This window comes from Mustela erminea, chromosome 2 (assembly GCF_009829155.1).
Source record: "Mustela erminea isolate mMusErm1 chromosome 2, mMusErm1.Pri, whole genome shotgun sequence".
NCBI classification, from domain to species: domain Eukaryota; kingdom Metazoa; phylum Chordata; class Mammalia; order Carnivora; family Mustelidae; genus Mustela; species Mustela erminea.
The window spans coordinates 53,218,595-53,237,834 of NC_045615.1; the positions used below are offsets into that span (position 1 = coordinate 53,218,595).

The following is a 19,240-nucleotide window of genomic DNA, read 5'->3' on the forward strand; positions in this document are numbered from 1 at the left end:
GAATGTACAAATATTTATGAATTGTCAACTATACCATTGTCACTATAAACTAATATATCAGCTCATCTCTAAATAGTCTTGAGTGATTAACTGACGCAAGATTTCAGTTTTCCCACTTTAGAAAAAGCCTGGGGGCACCTGGGCGGCTCAGTCGGTTGAACATCTGGCTCTTGGTTTCAGCTCAGGTCATGATCTCATGGGTCGTGGGACTGAGCCCCATGTTGGGCTGCATGCTCAGTAGGGAGTCTGCTTGAGAGTCTCTCTCCCTTCACTTGGGAGTGCATGCTCTCTGTCTCAGATAAATAAATCTTAAAAAATAAAAAAAAATCCGGAATGCTTCTTTCATAAGTGTCTAGATACTGGAGTCTGATTTAATTGAAATACGGGGCAAACCTTGGGAGAAGGTTATTTACAGTGGGCACTTTAATCTTCAGCTGGTATGCCTTACTCATAATCTTGTTTAGATGTGCCAGTTAAGTCTAAGTGATCGTATCTTTGGATTGAAAGTAAGGGTGTAGATGAATGATTTCTGTTTGGTTGTCTTTGTCTTCACTATTCAGTTTGTTGCATAAATGTTTTTATCGAGTAAACCTGAGTAGTAAATACTGTGTGCTATATGAATAGAATATGATCTAAACTAATATGTGCCTGTCTTTATATATTTCTGTCAGCTCAGAAACCTAGCCTCTAGAGTACTGTGCTGGCAATATGAACATAAGCACAGAGGAAATAGCCCTAAACATCTGTAGGGAATTGCAAAGGTTGTTTTGTTTTGTTTTGTTTTAGGTTTATTTAGAGAGAGAGCATGCACAGTGGGGAGGGGCAGAGAGAGGGAATCTTAAGCAGATTCCGATCTGAGTGCAGAGCGCCTCAAAGGGCTCAGTGTCAAGACCCTGAGATTTGGACCTAAGGCAGAACCCAGAGTCAGGGGCTTAACGAACTACACCACCCAGGCACCCCTCATGAAGGTTTTTAACAAGGAGTGATGTTGAAGCAAACTGGGCTTTGAAAGATGATTTAGGAATTCACCGAAGTTAGAGAAAATATATTTCATAAAATATTTTTATTAAACTTTTAATGCCCCTTTCTGACCTGCAGGTGACGAAGGGAGTATGCCAGCAGATATAGCCACATTACTAAAAACGTCAATGGGCCTGTGAAATTAAGAATTGTGAATTCCTAATTGATGAGGAAATATCAACTTGGTGCACTCAAGGACATTTACATTATGATGACCATGGGGTTTATGAACATTTATAACTTTTTATAATTTCCATATTACATTTCTCATAGTATGGACAACTTTTTTGCCACTAACTGAATTCTCCAGATGCTCACATGTGAAATTTCAAAAAAAAACAAAACAGAAAAAAAAAGAAAAAAAAAAACCCACACAAATATGTAGTCCTGAAGATGTTGAATAATCATTTTACAAAACAGTTTTCTGAATGGGGATTAGTTGGTGATTGTTTGTAACAAATATGCTAATGCTTTAGAAATGTCAGTATTTTTGTAATTATTTCTACCTCCAAATATATATATATTGTCTTTCACTGGATAATGTGTGTAGATTTTTACATGTGCCTTATTTGACAATGCTTATGTCTTGTTTTTCCTTGTCTCATTTGAAATTCTTGTTTTGTTAGTTTAAAGGATGCAGCTGTATAGATTATATAGCTTTCATTTTATTGCTATTTGAAGCAGATGTTCACCACTGTCAACAAGAACTCAACCTGAATTTAAAGGTGGCATTCCATTTACTAACACCCCCAGGTCCTTCCAAGTACTTCTGTTAAAACAAATTTGTTTGGCTAGGCACTAAGTTGTTTTCCAGTGATAGTAACGAAGAAGCCCTTATCTTGCTCCATGGATTAATTCCTTCTGTTCATTTCCCCACTGCACTAATTGTGCTTATTACTCTGCCTATTCTTGTGCATGTTTTCATTACTTTCCCTCTCCTGGCTTTTGCTTCTCTTGAAACTGTTGCCCAGTCACTTCTGCTCCAGTTCTCTTTACTCTTTAATAGTAGTTTATTCTTGCCACGTATCAGCACAATGTGGGTAACATTTGTCTAGCCTGGCAGAAGAGGTTAACAGGCAATTTCACGTCAAAGCAGACTGAATGTGACTTCGTATTAAGGCAGCGTTAGGTACTGCATGGAAATAGGTCATTAACTTTAAACACTTCTCAAAATACAATTTAACAGTTTCCAGAATTTCCAGTACAGGACCTCCTGAAGAGAGAGCCATTGTTCAATTCAATTCAGTGTGGGTGACAAAGTGAAATTTAGAAGAAGTAAAGTGTCTATTTGATATTTAACTCTTTATTAAATCTTTCTTTAAATTTTTGCCTGTCAGTCTATCTTGCTGTTTTTATTATACATCAGTTTCTTTGTATAACTTGTGAGTTTCATGTGTTTTGTTTTTATTATGTAAATATCATTATAAATAAACTTATTTATAAATCATAGACTTGTTAATTTTGGAGATTGTATTTTCAAGGCATCCTGATTTGCTCAGATGCTAAGGTCATATAATCCTCTGGAATTAGAAGAGTAATGAAGCTCTCACAGCAATCTTCAGATACTATAAACTCTGAACACGATTCAGTAGATTTACCCAATCTTGAAGGTATATTGGATATAATGGATATATTTTAGTATAATGGGGCTAGAAGGAATCTACAAATATTACTACCTCCTCCTACATCACAGGACCCAAATCTCTTGGATTCTTGGATATACTACCTTTCAAAATCTCGTAACTTTTCTGTAATAATGTGTCTTTAGGGATAGGCTGTTCTTTTGATGTTATTAAGTCCATATTATCTTTACTGAGATGTGGTTGTGTTCTCCCTGTAATGTTCTATTATGTCTTGGGCTTAATAAAAATATTTGTGATCATTAGTTGTATTTTCACACCCTTTTTAATAGTTTCTAACTCTCCTAAACACAATATTGAGTTCAAATGAGATTGTTTGTGCTTAATATTGTCTGTTTCTCAATAAACTGGAATTTATTACTTAGGATATATTCCTATTAGTCTTTTCACTGGACTTATGTTCGTTGAACATCATAATCCATTACCAGTGGTAAAGAGCATGTGAAGCCATAGTTGGAATTTCATCTTGACCAACTGAAGCAACTTCTATTTTTTAATATAACTTACAAAGAGGTAGAAGACATTTGCCTTATGTGTTTCACAACTATATTTCTGACCTCATAGACTTGTAGCTTTATACCAGTAGATACTTATATTGCAACTTTAACTACTCTTGTTTCTGACTGTTGGTGTTACTGTATAGGGGTTAGATAGGAGTATTGGATTTGGTTTGCATTTGTGTGGCCCTAAGCAAGACACTTAAATCCATAAAATTAAGCAATTCTTTTAACTCTTTCTTCCCAGATTGTGTGTTTTCTGATTACAGTCTGCAACTCTGATTCATGCATGTTCTCTCTCAGCAAGGAGCCGTTTATTTTGGGTACAGGATGGAATAATGGAATGTGTTGTCCCTTCAGTAAAAAAAGATGACCTAAAGGTTGATGATGATGCTATGATTGAAATGAAATACTTCCTTAGGAAACCTGCTGTGTGATTGCATTTTATATTTGAATTACGATTTGTGTAAACAACCAGGACTGATGTTGTGAATTTTCATGTTAGATAAGCATGGTAGTTCTCACTTTCTCTAAATTCCATTTTCATTAAAACTTGTCAGAATGTAATTTTATGGCAGAAAATGAACATGCGTAAGAGGAAAGAAAAGTTACTACCTTCATTACCTGGAGTATTATTTGAATTTCTTTTGTGAAAGATAATTTTTTTCTTTAAATTGCCTTGATAAAATGATACAGTATTTTGCAGTGAGATTCACTTATAACCTATTATCATTTATTAACCTCCACTAGCGATACAAAAATGTGATCCAAGGAAGTAAGTCATTTGGGAACTATAGTTTGTTTTTTAAAAGATTTTATTTATTTATTTGTCAGAGAGAGGGAGAGAGAGAGAGCACAAGCAGGCAGAGTGGCAGCAGAGGCAGAGGGAAACGCGGGCTCCCTGCTGATCAAAGAGCCTAATGTGGGACTCGATCCCAGGATGCTGGGATCAAGAACTGAGCCGAAGGCAGCAGGTGAAGCAACTGAGCCACCGGCGTCCCTATAGTATGTTTTTATGTATAATCCTTAATGATGTATAAAGTATTTAACATCTTTTCTCCTATTTCATAGAACATCGGTGAGATGAAAGAAGCACCTTAAACAAAATCATACTTAGTCCAGCTTTCCTTTTTTTTTTTTTCATTTCTTCCCCTATACCCTCTCCCCATTTCTGGCTTCTTAACCATGTTCTCCTTCCTCTGTCCTGCATTTCATGTATATGTCATCTACTGCATTTTCTGTTTCTGTATATAACATGACCTACTAAGATTAGACAATCCAGTATTAATATTAACATGCACATTGAACTAAAATATATTCCAGTGCTACAGTTATGGTTTAAAACGGGTTGAGGGATAATCTGTAGTTACTTGGAAGATTTCTATTTAAATGGTTTGTTTATATGGGCAGTTCTAGCTTTCCATGGTAGTATGGGACCATAATAATGACTGCAGATTGAAATTGTGCAAAATAATCCTAATCATTGGAGAAGATGTTCTATGACGTTTAAATTATTTTCTCAACACATTAAAAACATTGTTCGTTGTAAATGAAAAAAGTAGTAAAACTAATTTTAGTAAAACTGATAATGTGTATTACTTTGGTAAAGAAGGTATTAAGAATGGTTTTAATAATACCTTCATGTATGATTGCAAGTGAGCATTCTTTTTATACCTTGGCAAATCATCATCATTCTAAGCTTGGGTCACCTTCCAGCACTTTGTTGCATTTCCAGTGTCATGAAGTATCCCTGCTTTTTTCTTTTTTAATAGGCTTTATTTTTTAGAGTTGTTTTGGGTTCATAGCAAAATTGAGCAGAAAGTGAATTCCCATATGTCCTTGCCACCACACAAGTTCATCCTCACTATCAACAACTGCATTCCAGAATGGTAACATTTGTTACAGTCAGTGAATCTGCACTGACACGTAATAATCACCCAAAGTCTATAGTTTGCATTAGGGTTTGCTATTTGTCTTGTACATTCTGTGGGTTTAACAAATCTATTACAGTATGCAAAATAGTTATACTGCCTAAAAATTATCTATACTCAACCTGTTCAACCCTCCTTCCCAATTCACCCCTCACAAACCCTGGTCTTACTGTTTCCATAGTTTTGCCTTTTCCAGAGTGTTCTGTAGCTGAAATCACAGTTTGTAGCTTTTTCAGATTGACTTCTTTCATTTAGTAATCTGCACTTGCGTTTCCTCTGTCTTTTCATGACTTGATAGCTCATTTCTTTTAAGTGCTAAATAATATTCCCTTATTTGGAACACCACAGTTTGCTTAACCAACTCACTGTAGAAGGGCATCTTGCTTACTTCGTAGTTTTGGCAGTTATCAATAAAGTAGCCACAAACATCCATGTGCAGATTTTTGTGTGGCTTTAAGTTCTCACCTCCTTTGGGTAAGTACTAAAGAGCGTAATTGCTGGATCATATGGTAAGAGTGGGTTTAGTTTTATAAGAAACTACCAAACTCTCCCAAGGCGTCTTTCCTGTCAGCAGTGAATAAAAGTTCATTTTGTTTCACATCCTTACCAGCATTTGGTGGTGTCAGTGTTTTGAAATTTTGCTATTCTTTATAGGTATGTAATGGTAACTCACTTTTATTTGCATTTCCCTGGTAACACGATGTTGAGCATCTTTTCGTGCTTATTTACCATGTGTATATCTTCAATGAGGTGTCTGTTCAGATCCTTGGTCTGTTTTGTAACTGGGTTCATTTTGGATTCTTTGTCTTTTTGGGGTATAGTCCTGTATCAGATACGTCTTTCCAAATATTTTCTGTGACTTGGCTTCTCATTCTTTTGATCTCTGTTCTCTTAACGTGAAACTCTTTGGCAGTCTCACTTCTTCTGGAACATCATTCTGTCACAGCCATTTCCCTCGTTTCTGTCAATAAGCTTGCCAAGTTCTTCCACTGCATCTCTGGAGCCCCTTGACCTGCAGCTATCCACTCTTGCCATTTTTATGTGATTTGAATTTGGCTCCAGCATGGTCACTTTTCACTTCTTTATTGTACTTTCCTCTTTGTTGATGAGTTCCCTTTTTCAGTGATCCACTTTATAAAAAATTCTGAGTGGGTTTATCACTGAGAAGCAAGTGGGCAAGGCAGCTACACACTGTGCTGCTACTGAGTGACAGGTGTGTGGTGACCAATCCTTAACAGACTTTCAAAGAGGTGATGTGATTGGTCACTGGTCATGACGGGCATCTATTATTTATACAGTGATTTGTGGACCACGGAGCTAGCAGCAAAGTTAATACTTCATGCAATTCTATCTTAAGTCCAAACCATTTTGGGGGGAAAATGTGTATGTTCCTTAACAATTGTGACTGAAATCCATGCATGTCAAAGCCCATGAAATGTGAGCCCTGCCTGTATTGTAAACTTTTTCCTCAGTTGTAAATGATTAGAAATTATTCTAAGGGAAAGGGGAAAAATAGGATGCTTGAAAGTAAATGCCCTTCACCCCCCTCTTTTTCCTTTTTTTTTTTTTTTTTAAAGCAGAATATGGCAAAATTGAGAGACTTGGGGAGTCGGGGGAGGGGAGAGTGTAGATTACATGGCAGGCTGAGGTAGCTTCTCATCTGATGGAAGCCATGCTGCGAAGAACAATAAAGCTTAGAGGTAGCTCGTATCACCTAGAGTTTGGTTTGCGGTCTTCGTTGTATCCAGTCAGCAATGGCAGGAATGGCTTGAACTTTCTTCCGTAATGTTATCAACCTGGGATGGATGTCCAGCAAGTCAGGTTTAAAGACCAAAAGTGTGGTACTGCAAATTTCCCAGTAGAAATCTGCCCAAGTTACCTAGTTGAAAGGAAACAAAAATTACCATTTGAACATAAAAGTCTAGCATAATTTTAAAATCAAGGATACTTGCTTTTTAATTCAAAATTACCCATTAATATGAAAGTGGAATGCATATATGATAGAAAATTACAGATCACACCATGCTCCCAACACCTGGAGGTTGCTACATTAACACCTCTGTATAATGGTATTGTGTTTACGTCTGTGCACGTGTGTGTGTGCGCGCATGTGCGCGCATGCTAAAATGAGATCTTACATACTCATGTAACTTGACTCAATCTCTGCCTCTCCATGACAATACATTGTTATCTAATACCTAGCCAATACTTTTTCATCTGTTCCAAAAATGTCTTTTAGAGAACAAAGCAGAATCCATTCCAGAACATGCATTTTGTCTGGTTACACCCTTTAACTCCCTTTTACTAAAGACCTCACACTAGTCCTGAAGAACGTCCTGTCTTCAGGATTTTTGTATTTCATATTATTTACCTTGTTCCTTTCTTTTGCAGAGTATAAAGGGATAGAGTGCAAGTTATCCCGGGAGAGTTGATAGTTGTAAGTTAAATGTTCTTGACTAACACGTTATATTGCATCACCTCGGAAGACATGGGGTCTGAGCATTCGTGGATCCCCAGTGTGATGACAGCCTGGTCCTACCCTTGTACGCTTTTCTTTGTATACTTGTTTTCTTCCTTTGTGACTAAAAACTAATCTGGCTGACATTACTTTGACTCCAGATGATGAATACCCATCAAAGTGTGGAGTTTAAATGTGGGCTATCCGTAATTTTATTTTTGTATGGAACTTAATAATGCTAATTGCTAGTGATTTATGAACCTGCCAACTAAACACCTGTCAACCAGAATTTATGGGTTCGAGGATTCAGAGTACAGTCAGCACAAATTTATGGTGTACCTGCAGTGTGCGATATGCAGGTCTATGTGCTGGGCTGGACTGGAGAGCAAGATGGGACACGGGCCCTTTGCTGGGTGCACCTTTGTTTTAGAAGCAGGAGACAAACATTTGTAAACTGGTAGGGATGATGAAGAAAAAGTGAAGTGATCAGAAGGACTCGGGTGGTCATAGAGGGAAGACCTCTAAATGTGACATTTAAACCAAGGCTTAAATGAGAACAGGATCCAGACAGGCAGTGGTCTGCAGATGAAGCCGCCTAGGCAGAGGGAACGTTGAGTATAAAGGTGCTTTAGTGGGAGCAAGATGTGTGTCAGGGGAACAAACAAAGCACCAGTGTGTGTGAAACACTGAGGAAGGGAGAGAGTGCTAAGAGATGGGGTCAGGAGGTAGTTTACAAAAGAATCTTTATGGAAAACAAGGGGGAAATTTTTAAGTCCTTAGAAATTGTCCACTCAATAGGGAAGGGAGAGGAACCCTTTAGGAAAGTCTATTTTGGGGAATCAATGGGAGGAAATGAAGAGGCAGGTGATTAGATTGAAAGTTGAGAATAGAGATGTGATAGGTAAGCATCTGTGTCACCCAGAAGGACTCAACAGACCATGAAGAGAATAAGTCACAAGAGTGCTGCCCAAAGCAGTCTGTGTCTTGTCTCCCAAGAATGCAGCTCCTTGAAGGCACAGACGCCAACCTACCACAGCATCTGAGTCATGTTCAGATGTGAGTATTTGTCAGGACTCCATAGGTGGAAGTGTGCTCCTCTCTCTCAGCACCAGGGCTGTAATAGCTGGTTGTCTTGTTTTGTTTTTTTTCTTTGTTTGTTTTTTGTTTTGTGTGTGTGTGTGTGTGTGATATTAACAATTATTAATCAATACCTCAGTCTGTTCCAACCATCAGGGGTTGGAAAATGGTGATAGTTGATTTAAATGTCCCCTTTTTACTTACTAACTGGAATACTTATATGAAGAGGAACTTTGCCCTTCAGTTTGTATCTTGAGATACAATGGGCATAAATCAGAAAGGCAAGATAAATTCTTCATTCCAACCTCGCAACTTTCTAAAAAACAGTTTTCAGAGTAATAAGTTGCTCCATGTCATCTTCCAAAAGTAAGCAATGAAGTTCTGTTTCGTTTGGGGTTTTGCATGTAAGTGTTTGTGTTTGGTTGTGGTGATAGGAGGGGACACCATCAACTCATGGATTCATTCATTTTGATTTGTTTCAATCCACTGCTGTTAGTATTCTTAGCGAAACTTGAATTGTCCCATATTAAACCAGTGGAAAGCCTCTTCAAGTTGACTTTTGAGTCCCCAGTTCAGTTGTCTTTGATAATTTATTTGCTTTGATATAAGGTACTTCCAGCTCATTTCCTAGATTTCCTGTCCCAAATTGAGAACAAGACATTTCTCCAAGAAGCCCCAGTTCCTTTTAATATTTAGAGGCCAGATTCTGAGTCCTAGGGGTGCCCGGGACAACAGGGTTGGTCATTGTTTCAAGAAAAAGAGATACAAGTTGCTTTTTTCTTTATCTTAAGATACAGTCAGTACATCATGACCTTAATTATATATATATATATATATATAGAGAGAGAGAGAGAGAGAGAGAGAGAGAGAGTGTGTTCATGTTCAGGAATAGGATGTTTACTTAACCTCACTGACCTTACATCTATATTCTTTCTCTCATTCTGAAGATCCTACTTCTCAGTGACATCTACATATTTTCTTACTGATTTACCCTATTATACCAATATCAGAAATACTAATAAAGCAATATGACTGTACCTAGTACCACCAAGAATAGAATTCCCAGAATACTCTGTTTATTCCACTTTGCTTTATTGCACATCGCTGATGCTGCATCTTTTACAAATGCTTGTGGCACCTGTGTTGAGCAAATCTGTCGGCTCTATTTTTCCAACAGCATTTGCTCACTTTGTGTCTCTGTGTCACATTTTTGCAATTCTTGGAATATTTCAAACTTTCATTATGGTAATCTGTAATCAGTGATTACAACTCTGAAAGCTCAGATGATGATTAACATTTTTTAGCAATAAAGTATTTTTAAATTAAGATATGAACATTTTTTTAGACATAATGCCATTGCACACTTAACAGATCACAGTATCATGTAAACATAACTTTTATATATACTGAGAAAAAAATCCATTTCGTGTGTGGTCTGAAACAGAACCCATAATCTCTCTCCGATGTATGCCTCTACTAAAAATGGTATAAGTTTTCTATTTTTTTGGTTCTGAGAGAATATAAGATGTATAGTGAAATTACTGTGTTTTAAGATGATTTTCTTGAAACGGTTCCCCTCACTAATTGAGTTATAGGTACTTCTCTACACACTTCGTGCATCAATTTTAACATAGGTTCATTTGCTTCACTTTGCAGTGTTAGCTTTTCAAAATACTTTTGTTGTTGCTTTTATGTAATTATATAAACTATTTTAGTTCATAGTTCCAAAATTAAGTCCACCAAAACAGGTTTATTCAAAGAGGTTTAGGTTTTATCCCTGCTATCTAATCCTTCCTTATGGGTAACTTTTTTTTCCTCCATGAGTCTTTGTAAGTTTTTGGTTATATGTATGTGTATGTGTCTATACTTGTATTTTTTTAAGACTGTAAAACATACTCACAGAGTTACCAACAAGCCACTCCTTTTCCCCTAAGTATGCATCCAAATCTTGCAGCAGATGAGGTCCATCATATGTAAGTAGCTCATTAAACATCTGATTCTAGGAGAGGAAGAAAAAAGATCACTTGAAGGATACTAGGGAAAAAAATAACACGATGATTTGAAAAGGAAGTAGAGGGAGGCCTGGGTGGCTCAGTTGGCTAAGCGTCTGCCTTCTGTTCAGGTCATGATTTCAAGGTCCTGGGATTGAGCCCCACATCCGGCTCCCTGCTAAACCAGGAGCCTGCTTCTCCCTGTACCTGCTGCTGTCCCTGCTTGTGCTCTCTATCTGTCTGACAAATAAATAAATAAAATTTTTAAAAAATAGAATTCTCACTAAAAAAAAAAAGCGAAAAGGCAGTAGATTTTTCCATCTTTATTCTCCTACATGAATTCAGTAAGAAAGAGAAGTAGCTATGTGTTCTTGGCTGTTGGTTGTTTTTTTTTTCCCCAAATGTATGTTATTATGGAGAATGAGGTCTGATTCTTTATACTTAGTCACCTGTGTGCTGCTCATGGATTAAAAAATACTTTTGTGACCACTGCTTACAGTTTCTTTGTATATGATGGCCAAATATTTCACCCACAAAGTCTTTTCATGATTTCTATCTTAATGTTTATTAAGAAAAAATGATTCCATTATGTTTTTACACTTCCAAAATTATCCTCACTCTCTTTGAATTGAAATAATATAACTGAGGGTAAAGAAATTAATTTTACTTTGTAAGAGTAGGCTCCTTCAGTTTGGCGGTCTTTTACTGCACCACCGCACGTAACAGAAATCATCTCTGTAATGACTCCTTATGCTCTCAGGCTTTCTGGATCTTTTCTGGTTGGCTTGACATTGTGCCTTAATATGAGGTTTGTCTGCCTTGAGTATCATCTAAAAACCATCAACTAGGTGCCCTCTTTTGATATATTATGTAAGGTAACATAAACCAAATATCCTTAGAAGGGAAAAATTAACAGATATATCCATTTTTAAACATGGTGTTTTTCCTCAAATCTCTGGAAGACAATTTATTCATGACCTCTTTCTTTGTAAGAACTGTCGTTTATATATGAAAATTCTGGCTGGTGTGTGTCTTGGATATGAAATGTAAGCCAAACTCAAAAATATCATAAAATATGTGAATATATATTATTTATTAATAATGAGAAATGACTTATAATAAAATCCAGCCTTTATTAAGGCAAGTCGGGTAGTGGATAGTTCCCTCACCAATATGCTGATTTACTTTCTGTTATTACTATATCCTAGCTAGGTAATAGAGATTACTGCCACATAATGCCTGGTTTATAGAACAGAGTTTACAAAAAAAATCATTACATATTTACATACATTTGCCTGATTTTACACACTGAGACTAGGGAAGCTTGTTATTATTTTGATTTATTTTCTTTCCACTGTTCTATACAACCTACATTCATAAGGTTCTTTTTCTATGTTTAATATGTTCATAGTTTAAAACAAAACAGTGTGAGTTCTTACACTTAATTTGGGAGCAAAGAGGCAGTGGGCCCAGATCCATGTGGTACTTCCCACAGCCCAGCTCAGCTCGGCCTCAGGTGGGAAGGTGAAGGCCAGTTTGGCTCTCCTAGACAAGCTAGAAATGGAATGGAGTTGAATGGAACAGGATGTAGCTGCTAGACAGATTCCCAAAACATTTGTGTGCTCACCTGTATATTTTATTACTTCTTCTAATGTGCATTTCCACGACCTAAGGTACACGTACACAGATGCTTGTGCATACCCAATGCCAAATAAAAATCTTTTCTCTGTATTGACTTCTGTAGCCCAGGTTCTCTATATGTTTGATGAATCATCCCGATGATTCATCTCATCTAATGATATATAAATTACTAACCAATGTAATTATTAGTATTTAAGAGTCATTGTAAAGAGTACTCACCAAAATAACATAAAGAAGATGAAATTTGATTATACATCCTTTTTTCCAGATATGTACTTTTAAAACCACATTTCTTGATAAATCTTAGCTAGCCACTCTTACACTCGGCAGACTCGGAAATTTCCTTCCTCTTCCTCCAGAGAGCTGTAAGTCAGGAGGTTTTTCAACCTGAGAAGTCATTGCTACAGTATCCTATCAAATGACTTTCAGAGAAATTATGTTTCTCCAAAGCACCATTTTAAAATTCATACTACCAAAATCGTTTAGTATCTAAAATGTGTCACTGGTGTTTCTTTGGTCCTGCTTATCCATCTTCCTCCCTGCCCCAGTCTTTAGATGGGGAAACTGAAACAGAGAGGTTGAATAACCAGAGAAACGCTAGTGGTAAATTCAAGGATTATCAGGTTGACCCGTGTCCACAAACATATTTTGCCTTCTTTTTTTTGCCTCTAAATTAATTTTAATTTTTTTAAATTGGAAATGGAATTTCTAGCAACAGATACTGAAAATTTTATAATTATGTGTATTTGATAGATTTTTAGGGCACGTATAATAAGAGGACTATGTTCACCATTCATCTTCACTGTTACCAATATCCTGCTTTTAAAAATTTGATCTGACCACAAGGTGGCAGCAACGCGACCCACTACAGGGAGGCTGGGTGAAGAAATGTACTAAAACTGGAGGTTTTTCTGTTGTATACTAGTCAGGTCCTCCTTATTAATCAGATAGTATATAGCCAACTGCACTATTTCTGCAACGTGTTCTCCCTTCATATGATTTTTTTATAAGCTTGGATTATGTTCTGTGTTTGTTGTTGTTGTTGTTGTTGTTGTTGTTTTTTCTGAGATGGGCATGTAAGAGCAGTGTTACTCTAATACAAAAGTAGAGTGTTACTGGTATCATAAGCATTCAAAGAGTATTTTCCTCTGGGAGCTAGCCTCTATTATAGGAGGCTCAGAAGGGTACAAAATAGCAAAACGCAATCCCATAAGTTGATAGACTGCCGATCGGTGGCATTTAGCATGCCATTTAGCATGCCATTTAGCATGTGAAACAAAAAGCTTTAGATCCGTTTTTCTAAATTGGACATTATGTCTCTACTTGTTTCTGCATTTATAAGGATGTGTAAAATAAATGCCATGTCTGACAAAAGGAAAAACAATGAGCAGTGAACTATATAATCACTATTAATTATATATATGAATAGTTGTTAACATATTGGACAATATAATTATAATATCTAATATTTGTTGAACACTTTCAACCTAGTCATAGGTACTCATGCTAACATTTAATCCTCCCAACATACTTTAAAGTAGATTCTATGGTATCTCTACTTTACAGTCAAAGGATCTGAACTATTGATGGGTAGTTATGTGACAACTAGTAAGAAGGGAATCAGAATTCAAGCTTGGCAGTGTGACTCCAGAGCCCGAATATATTGCCATATCAAAGCTGAGCTTTTATCTTAGACTTCGCTCTGGTTAGTCATATATTTGTGTGTGTGTGTGTGTGACACACCTTACATTCAGTAAATGTGAATACTTTTCTGTTCCAAGTATCTCTATTAAAATCAGAAGTTCCTAATTAAATGACTAGTATTTAGCATAAATATATTTTAGCAAATTGATAAGACTGCCATTCATTCTGTGCTGTAACTTTCGGCTGTCGGCCTTAAGCTACACCACATACATATGTATTCACCAGCTGTTGGCACTGTGGCCTTACAACCAGTGGTTGAGAGCATGGAGACTGAGTCAGAGTGGCTCAGATCCAGATTCCTTGTGCACCACTTCCTAGCTAAATAACCTTCGACAGGTTTCTTCTACTACATGAACCTCAATTCCCTTATCTGGGAAAAGGAAGGTAATAGTTTCTCCCTAAGGGATGCTCTGGGTATTAGTCACTAATTTAAAAGGAAGTATGCAGAGGTGATGAGGCCATGGGTCCGGGCAACTCCATAACCACTCTGAGTCTCAGTTTCTTCATCTGCAAAGTAAGCATGATGATAGAAAGCGCGTATCTAGTGAGGGGATTGGGAGGACTGGCTGAGGCCACGGGTGTAAAGGGGCCAGAGCAGCATCTGTAGGTGCTGTTGGAGAAATCAGCTCTTGCTGCCTGTCGTTCAACAAGTATGTAGTGTCTGCGGTGTGAAAGGCACTGGGGTGGGTGTGGGGACATGAGTGAGCAGTACAGACCTAATTACTACCCTCACGACACGTTCTCCTGGAGAAGTAAATGGATTTTAAAATACAGATTGTGATGCATGCCCCCAGGACACCACTAGGGGGTGGTAATGGAGCCTAACCTACAAGGTCTGTTTAGAATTCTGGATAAAGATGATGGATTTGGCACACATGTGTGATTTGTTCATCCCCAAATCACAGTAAATACATATTTTTGAAAAGACAGAACCCACAAAGAGGTGGAAAACAGGAGAGGAGACAAGAGAAAACAAAATTCAAAGTTATAAAGCAAATGGATGACTGGTATCTGCAAAGGGAAAGCTGAAAACCAGCACCGTCTACCCCATAAAACCCTCAAATGTTTCAGGAAAAGGCAGGATGTATCGAATTGGGAGTAAGGAGGTAAGGAGAGGATAACGTGAGGACCGGCGGAAGGCTGCGGAAGAGGTCGTTTTAGCATAAGAGTTCTCTCTTCGTTTTTCACTGCTTGACACATGCCTCTTCCCCATCTGTAGCAGGAGGCTGGAGAGGGGAAATTGGTGGTCTGTGTGTTGGGAGCTGATATTCATAATATTTTCAAAATAGGGGATTAAATGAATATATGCATACTGAGCACTAAGTTCTGAGACTTGTAGCTCTCTCTTTGCTGACCGTTTCCCAGAACACTGGCAGACACATCGTTCTTTCCAGGCAAAAGGCTGGAAGTCTTCTCTAGATACTCTTTCTAGTAAAGAGTCTAGTAAAGATAGTGATATGGGAAAACACTCCACAAATGGCCTAGCACTGCTCAAAATCAACATACCCTGTCCATCTGCTGAGAGCTTTGGGCAAGCTTCTTAATTTTCCTATTCTTTATCATGGATTCTAAAGGATGGTTTTACTGCTGGAGAAAGACGGAGACCAAACCAAGGAGGAAAAATATGAGAGGCACCTGGGTGGCTCAGTCATTGGGCGGCTGCCTTCAACTCAGGTTGTGATCCCAGGCTCCTGGGATCAAGCTCTGCATCAGGCTTCCTGCTGGGCGGCAGGCTGGCTTCTCCCTCTCCCACTCCCCCTGCTTGTGTTCCCTCTCTAACTATGTCCTTCTCTGTCAAATAAATAAAAAAAAATCTTCTTAAAGAAAAATATGGAAATAAAGGATGACAACGGTGCACCAGGTTTTTAGGGTGCCCAAACCAGACTGAAGCAGTGAACACTCAAGACAGAGCCATCAGTGCTGTCCGTCCTCATTACCCCTCTTGTCATCGAGCCTTCCTTTTAACTGTGGGACTCCTGGAGGACAAAGAAGTAAGCAAGGACAGAGGATGGCATCCAGGAAATGGGACCCCAACTCAAGAGAAGGACATCCCTGGGATGGCAGTGAAGGCAAGTCCAGTGGGGACAGATGCGTAGAAAACCCAGACAGCTCTGCAAAAAAGAGGAGATCTTGGCCAGATCTCTCCAAGAAAACAGTGGACGTAATGGGTAATCTGATACCACTGACCTTGTGGAAAGCTGTACTGGCCGTCTGTCTACTGGATGGTGTGGGAGGGTTCAGCAATAAACGTAAAAACAAGCAAATGAAGGAAAGGCCATTACTAATTTTGAGGAGATAGAGTGAGCAAGGAAATGAAATCAAAGTATACTACTACTGACAGTTCTGTATGATATTTGCCTAGCATACTAAGCTAACATTATATCGATTTGGCCAAAACATTTTCATATCATTATATTTAGAGTTTGGGAGAAGGGGAGCAGAGACAATGACTATATAAGAGAAAAATTCTAATTACTATAATAATAAGTCCAGAGAAGCTAAAATTAGTGAATCAAAGAAAACCAGCTTTACATGTCCTAAAGAAATAGTTTAAAGTGTTAATAAAAAAGTATTAAAAAGTATCTGAGGAGGGGTTAATGTGAAGAGGTACAGCAGGGAATCACCTTATTTTTTTCTAAATTTTTAAATATAATTTGATATTTTAAAACTATAGGTATGTCTTACTTTGGTAAAAAGAAAACTTTTCTGTAAAAGATTTTTTTTAATTGGAGAGAGCAAGCAAACACGAATGGGAGGAGGGACAGAGAAAGAGGGAGAAGCAGACTCCCCAGTGAACAGGGAGCCCAACACAGGGCTGGGTCCCTGGGCTGAAGGCCGATGCTCAACTGACTGAGCCACCCAGACGCCCGATAAAAAGAAACTTTAAAACACCCCACAAGTAGATATGATTAATAGTAGTAATAACAAACTGATTACATTACTTTGATATCTTGTTTTTTCTCTGCCCAAGGAAAACGTGACATGAAATCGTCCAATGTGTCCACAATTGCATCAACTTGACATTGTTCCAATTCTGTTTTTCCAGCCAGATCTATAAAATAGAGACCATTTTATGCCCATACACTGGATTTAATTTACTATATTAAAATGTTTACTTCTTAAAAGACAATATATTCTTATGGTTCAAAAATTCAGAAGAATATAAAACTGTATCCAGTGAAGACCAACTTCCATCCCTGCCCAACTAATCTCATTGGGCTCCTTAATCTACCTACCATGTTGGTAACCACTCTATTAGAGTTTTTTCGTAGTCTTCCATTATTTCTTTATGAAAATAAAGCTATATTTCCCATTCCATATATGCATCCCCCATATATCCTACAGATCTTTCCCTACAAGTTTGTTAAGGGCATCTCTGCTCTTTTTTCAGCTACATGGGATTCCTGTAAGAAGAAGCGCCACAATCCATTTAGCTAGCCTCAGTTGATTAGGTTTGTTTCTTTCATATCTTTTGTTTCATTCTTTATACTATATTGTTCAATAATAAAGTTATTTAATAAATAGTGAATATGAGTTATGTATTCTTCTCAGTTATCAAAACTCTTCAACACAATAAACATATTACCTGTGTTTTTGGCCAAGTATCGTGCTATGGCTAGACTCTGGTGAAGGTTAAATCCGTCGACTTCCAAAATGGGGATTTTACCAAATGGAAGAGCTTAAAATAAAATAAGCAAAAAATCAACTTCCATAACAAAATCAAGTAATACTATTTCCCATTTTTACTGATAATTATGGAAATAAAGCATGATTTTAAAGTTATGGTATTCCTGAATATTGGTTCTAAAAGGGACAATAGACACCCTCTACTGGAATCTTTATAGGTCTTTTAGAAGAAGGGCTGTTAGAAGACCTTGTACAGAGTTCATGGCAGCACCAGGTTTAATAGGGTTTGTTAATGATACTGCATATTGTATTACCTCATAGACTTACATATACTCACTACTTACCTTTTAAATAAAGCTTTTTTTTAAAGCTTCATTAATTTTTGTGGTCTCAATCAACTATAACATTGATTGTTCTTTAAAACCATAGGCCAGGGTGCCTGAGTGGCTCAGTGGGCTAAACGTCTGCCTTCAGCTTAGGTCATGATCCCAGGGTCCTGGGATTGAGCCCTGCTCAACAGGGAGCCTGCTTCTCCCTCACTCTCTGCTCCTCCCCTCTACTTGTGCACACTCTCTCTCTCTCAAATAAATAAATAATCTTAATAATAAAAAAAACTTAAAAATAAATTAAAAATTAAAAAAGAAATAAATTAAATAAATTTTTTAAAGATGAAGAAATGGACACAATAGCCAACTATGGAAAGAACCTAGATGTCCATCAACAGATGAATGGATAAAGAAGATGTGGTGTAAATATACAATAGAATACTATGCAGCCATCAAAACACGAAACCTTGCCATTTGCAATGACATGGATGGAACTAGAGGGTATTATGCTGAGAGAAATAAGTCAATCAGAAAAAGACAATTATCATATGATCTCCTTGATATGAGGAATTTGAGAGACAGGGCAGGGGATCATGGGGGGTAGGGAAGGAAAAAAATGAAACAAGATGGTGTTGGGAGGGAGACAAACCATAAGAGACAATCTCACAAAACAAACTGAGGGTTACTGGGGGGTTGGGGGGAGTAGGGAGGGGGTGGTTAGTTTATGGACATTGGGAGCGTATGTGCTATGATGAATGCTGTGAATTATATAAGACTGATGACTCACAGACCTGTACCCTGGGGCAAATAATACATTATATGTCAATTTTTTAAAAAATGAGAAAATGGAGAGTTTGATTTATATATTGAGCTACGGTAAGGAATTTAGCCAAATTGTTATTTTGATGAGGGACCATGTGAAGTATATAGTAAGACAGCAAGCAATTTGTACAATACAAGGTAGCCTCGCTGCAGATGTAATAATATTTTGTCTATAGACCCTACTTTGTTTTCTTATCTAAACCACATTTTTGTCAGAGGGTAATATATGTTTTTATAGAAAAATTCTAACTTGAAGATAAATAAAAATAATTCTACCACATAATTACAACCATGTGACTATTTTAATTGATTTCTCATATATATTTAAAAACAGCATCCTGAAGTATTTGTAAACCATTTTTTTATCTTTTTGAAATCTTTCCAAATCAGTGAAACATTACCTTTTTAATGACCACATTATATTTTGTTATATGTATTGATCACAATTTTCCAACCAGTGCTTTACTTTGGGAAATATAATTATTTTGGGAAGAGAGAAAAGAATA

The 19,240-nt window shown here is 37.3% G+C and overlaps 2 protein-coding genes across 10 annotated transcripts in view; one reads left to right on the forward strand and one right to left on the reverse strand.

The window, feature by feature from the left end:
- SMARCAD1 (SWI/SNF-related, matrix-associated actin-dependent regulator of chromatin, subfamily a, containing DEAD/H box 1) overlaps window positions 1-2,902 on the forward strand; it is a 76,940-nt gene extending 74,038 nt beyond the window's left edge. For all 8 annotated transcript variants that reach the window (XM_032332906.1, XM_032332907.1, XM_032332909.1 and 5 more), the window contains one exon: window positions 1,099-2,902. In XM_032332906.1, the coding sequence (XP_032188797.1) occupies window positions 1,099-1,160 (62 nt within the window). In that variant the 3' untranslated portion in view covers window positions 1,161-2,902. The remainder of the gene's footprint in view (window positions 1-1,098) is intronic.
- Window positions 2,903-4,280: 1,378 nt separating this feature from the next.
- Window positions 4,281-19,240, reverse strand: part of HPGDS (hematopoietic prostaglandin D synthase) — a 30,615-nt gene continuing 15,655 nt past the window's right edge. For both annotated transcript variants that reach the window (XM_032332915.1, XM_032332914.1), the window contains exons 3-6: window positions 17,546-17,638; window positions 16,902-17,011; window positions 10,524-10,622; window positions 4,281-6,967 (exon numbers count right to left, since the gene is read on the reverse strand). In XM_032332915.1, coding sequence (XP_032188806.1) covers window positions 6,803-6,967; window positions 10,524-10,622; window positions 16,902-17,011; window positions 17,546-17,638 — 467 coding nt within the window. In that variant the 3' untranslated portion in view covers window positions 4,281-6,802. The remainder of the gene's footprint in view (window positions 6,968-10,523; window positions 10,623-16,901; window positions 17,012-17,545; window positions 17,639-19,240) is intronic.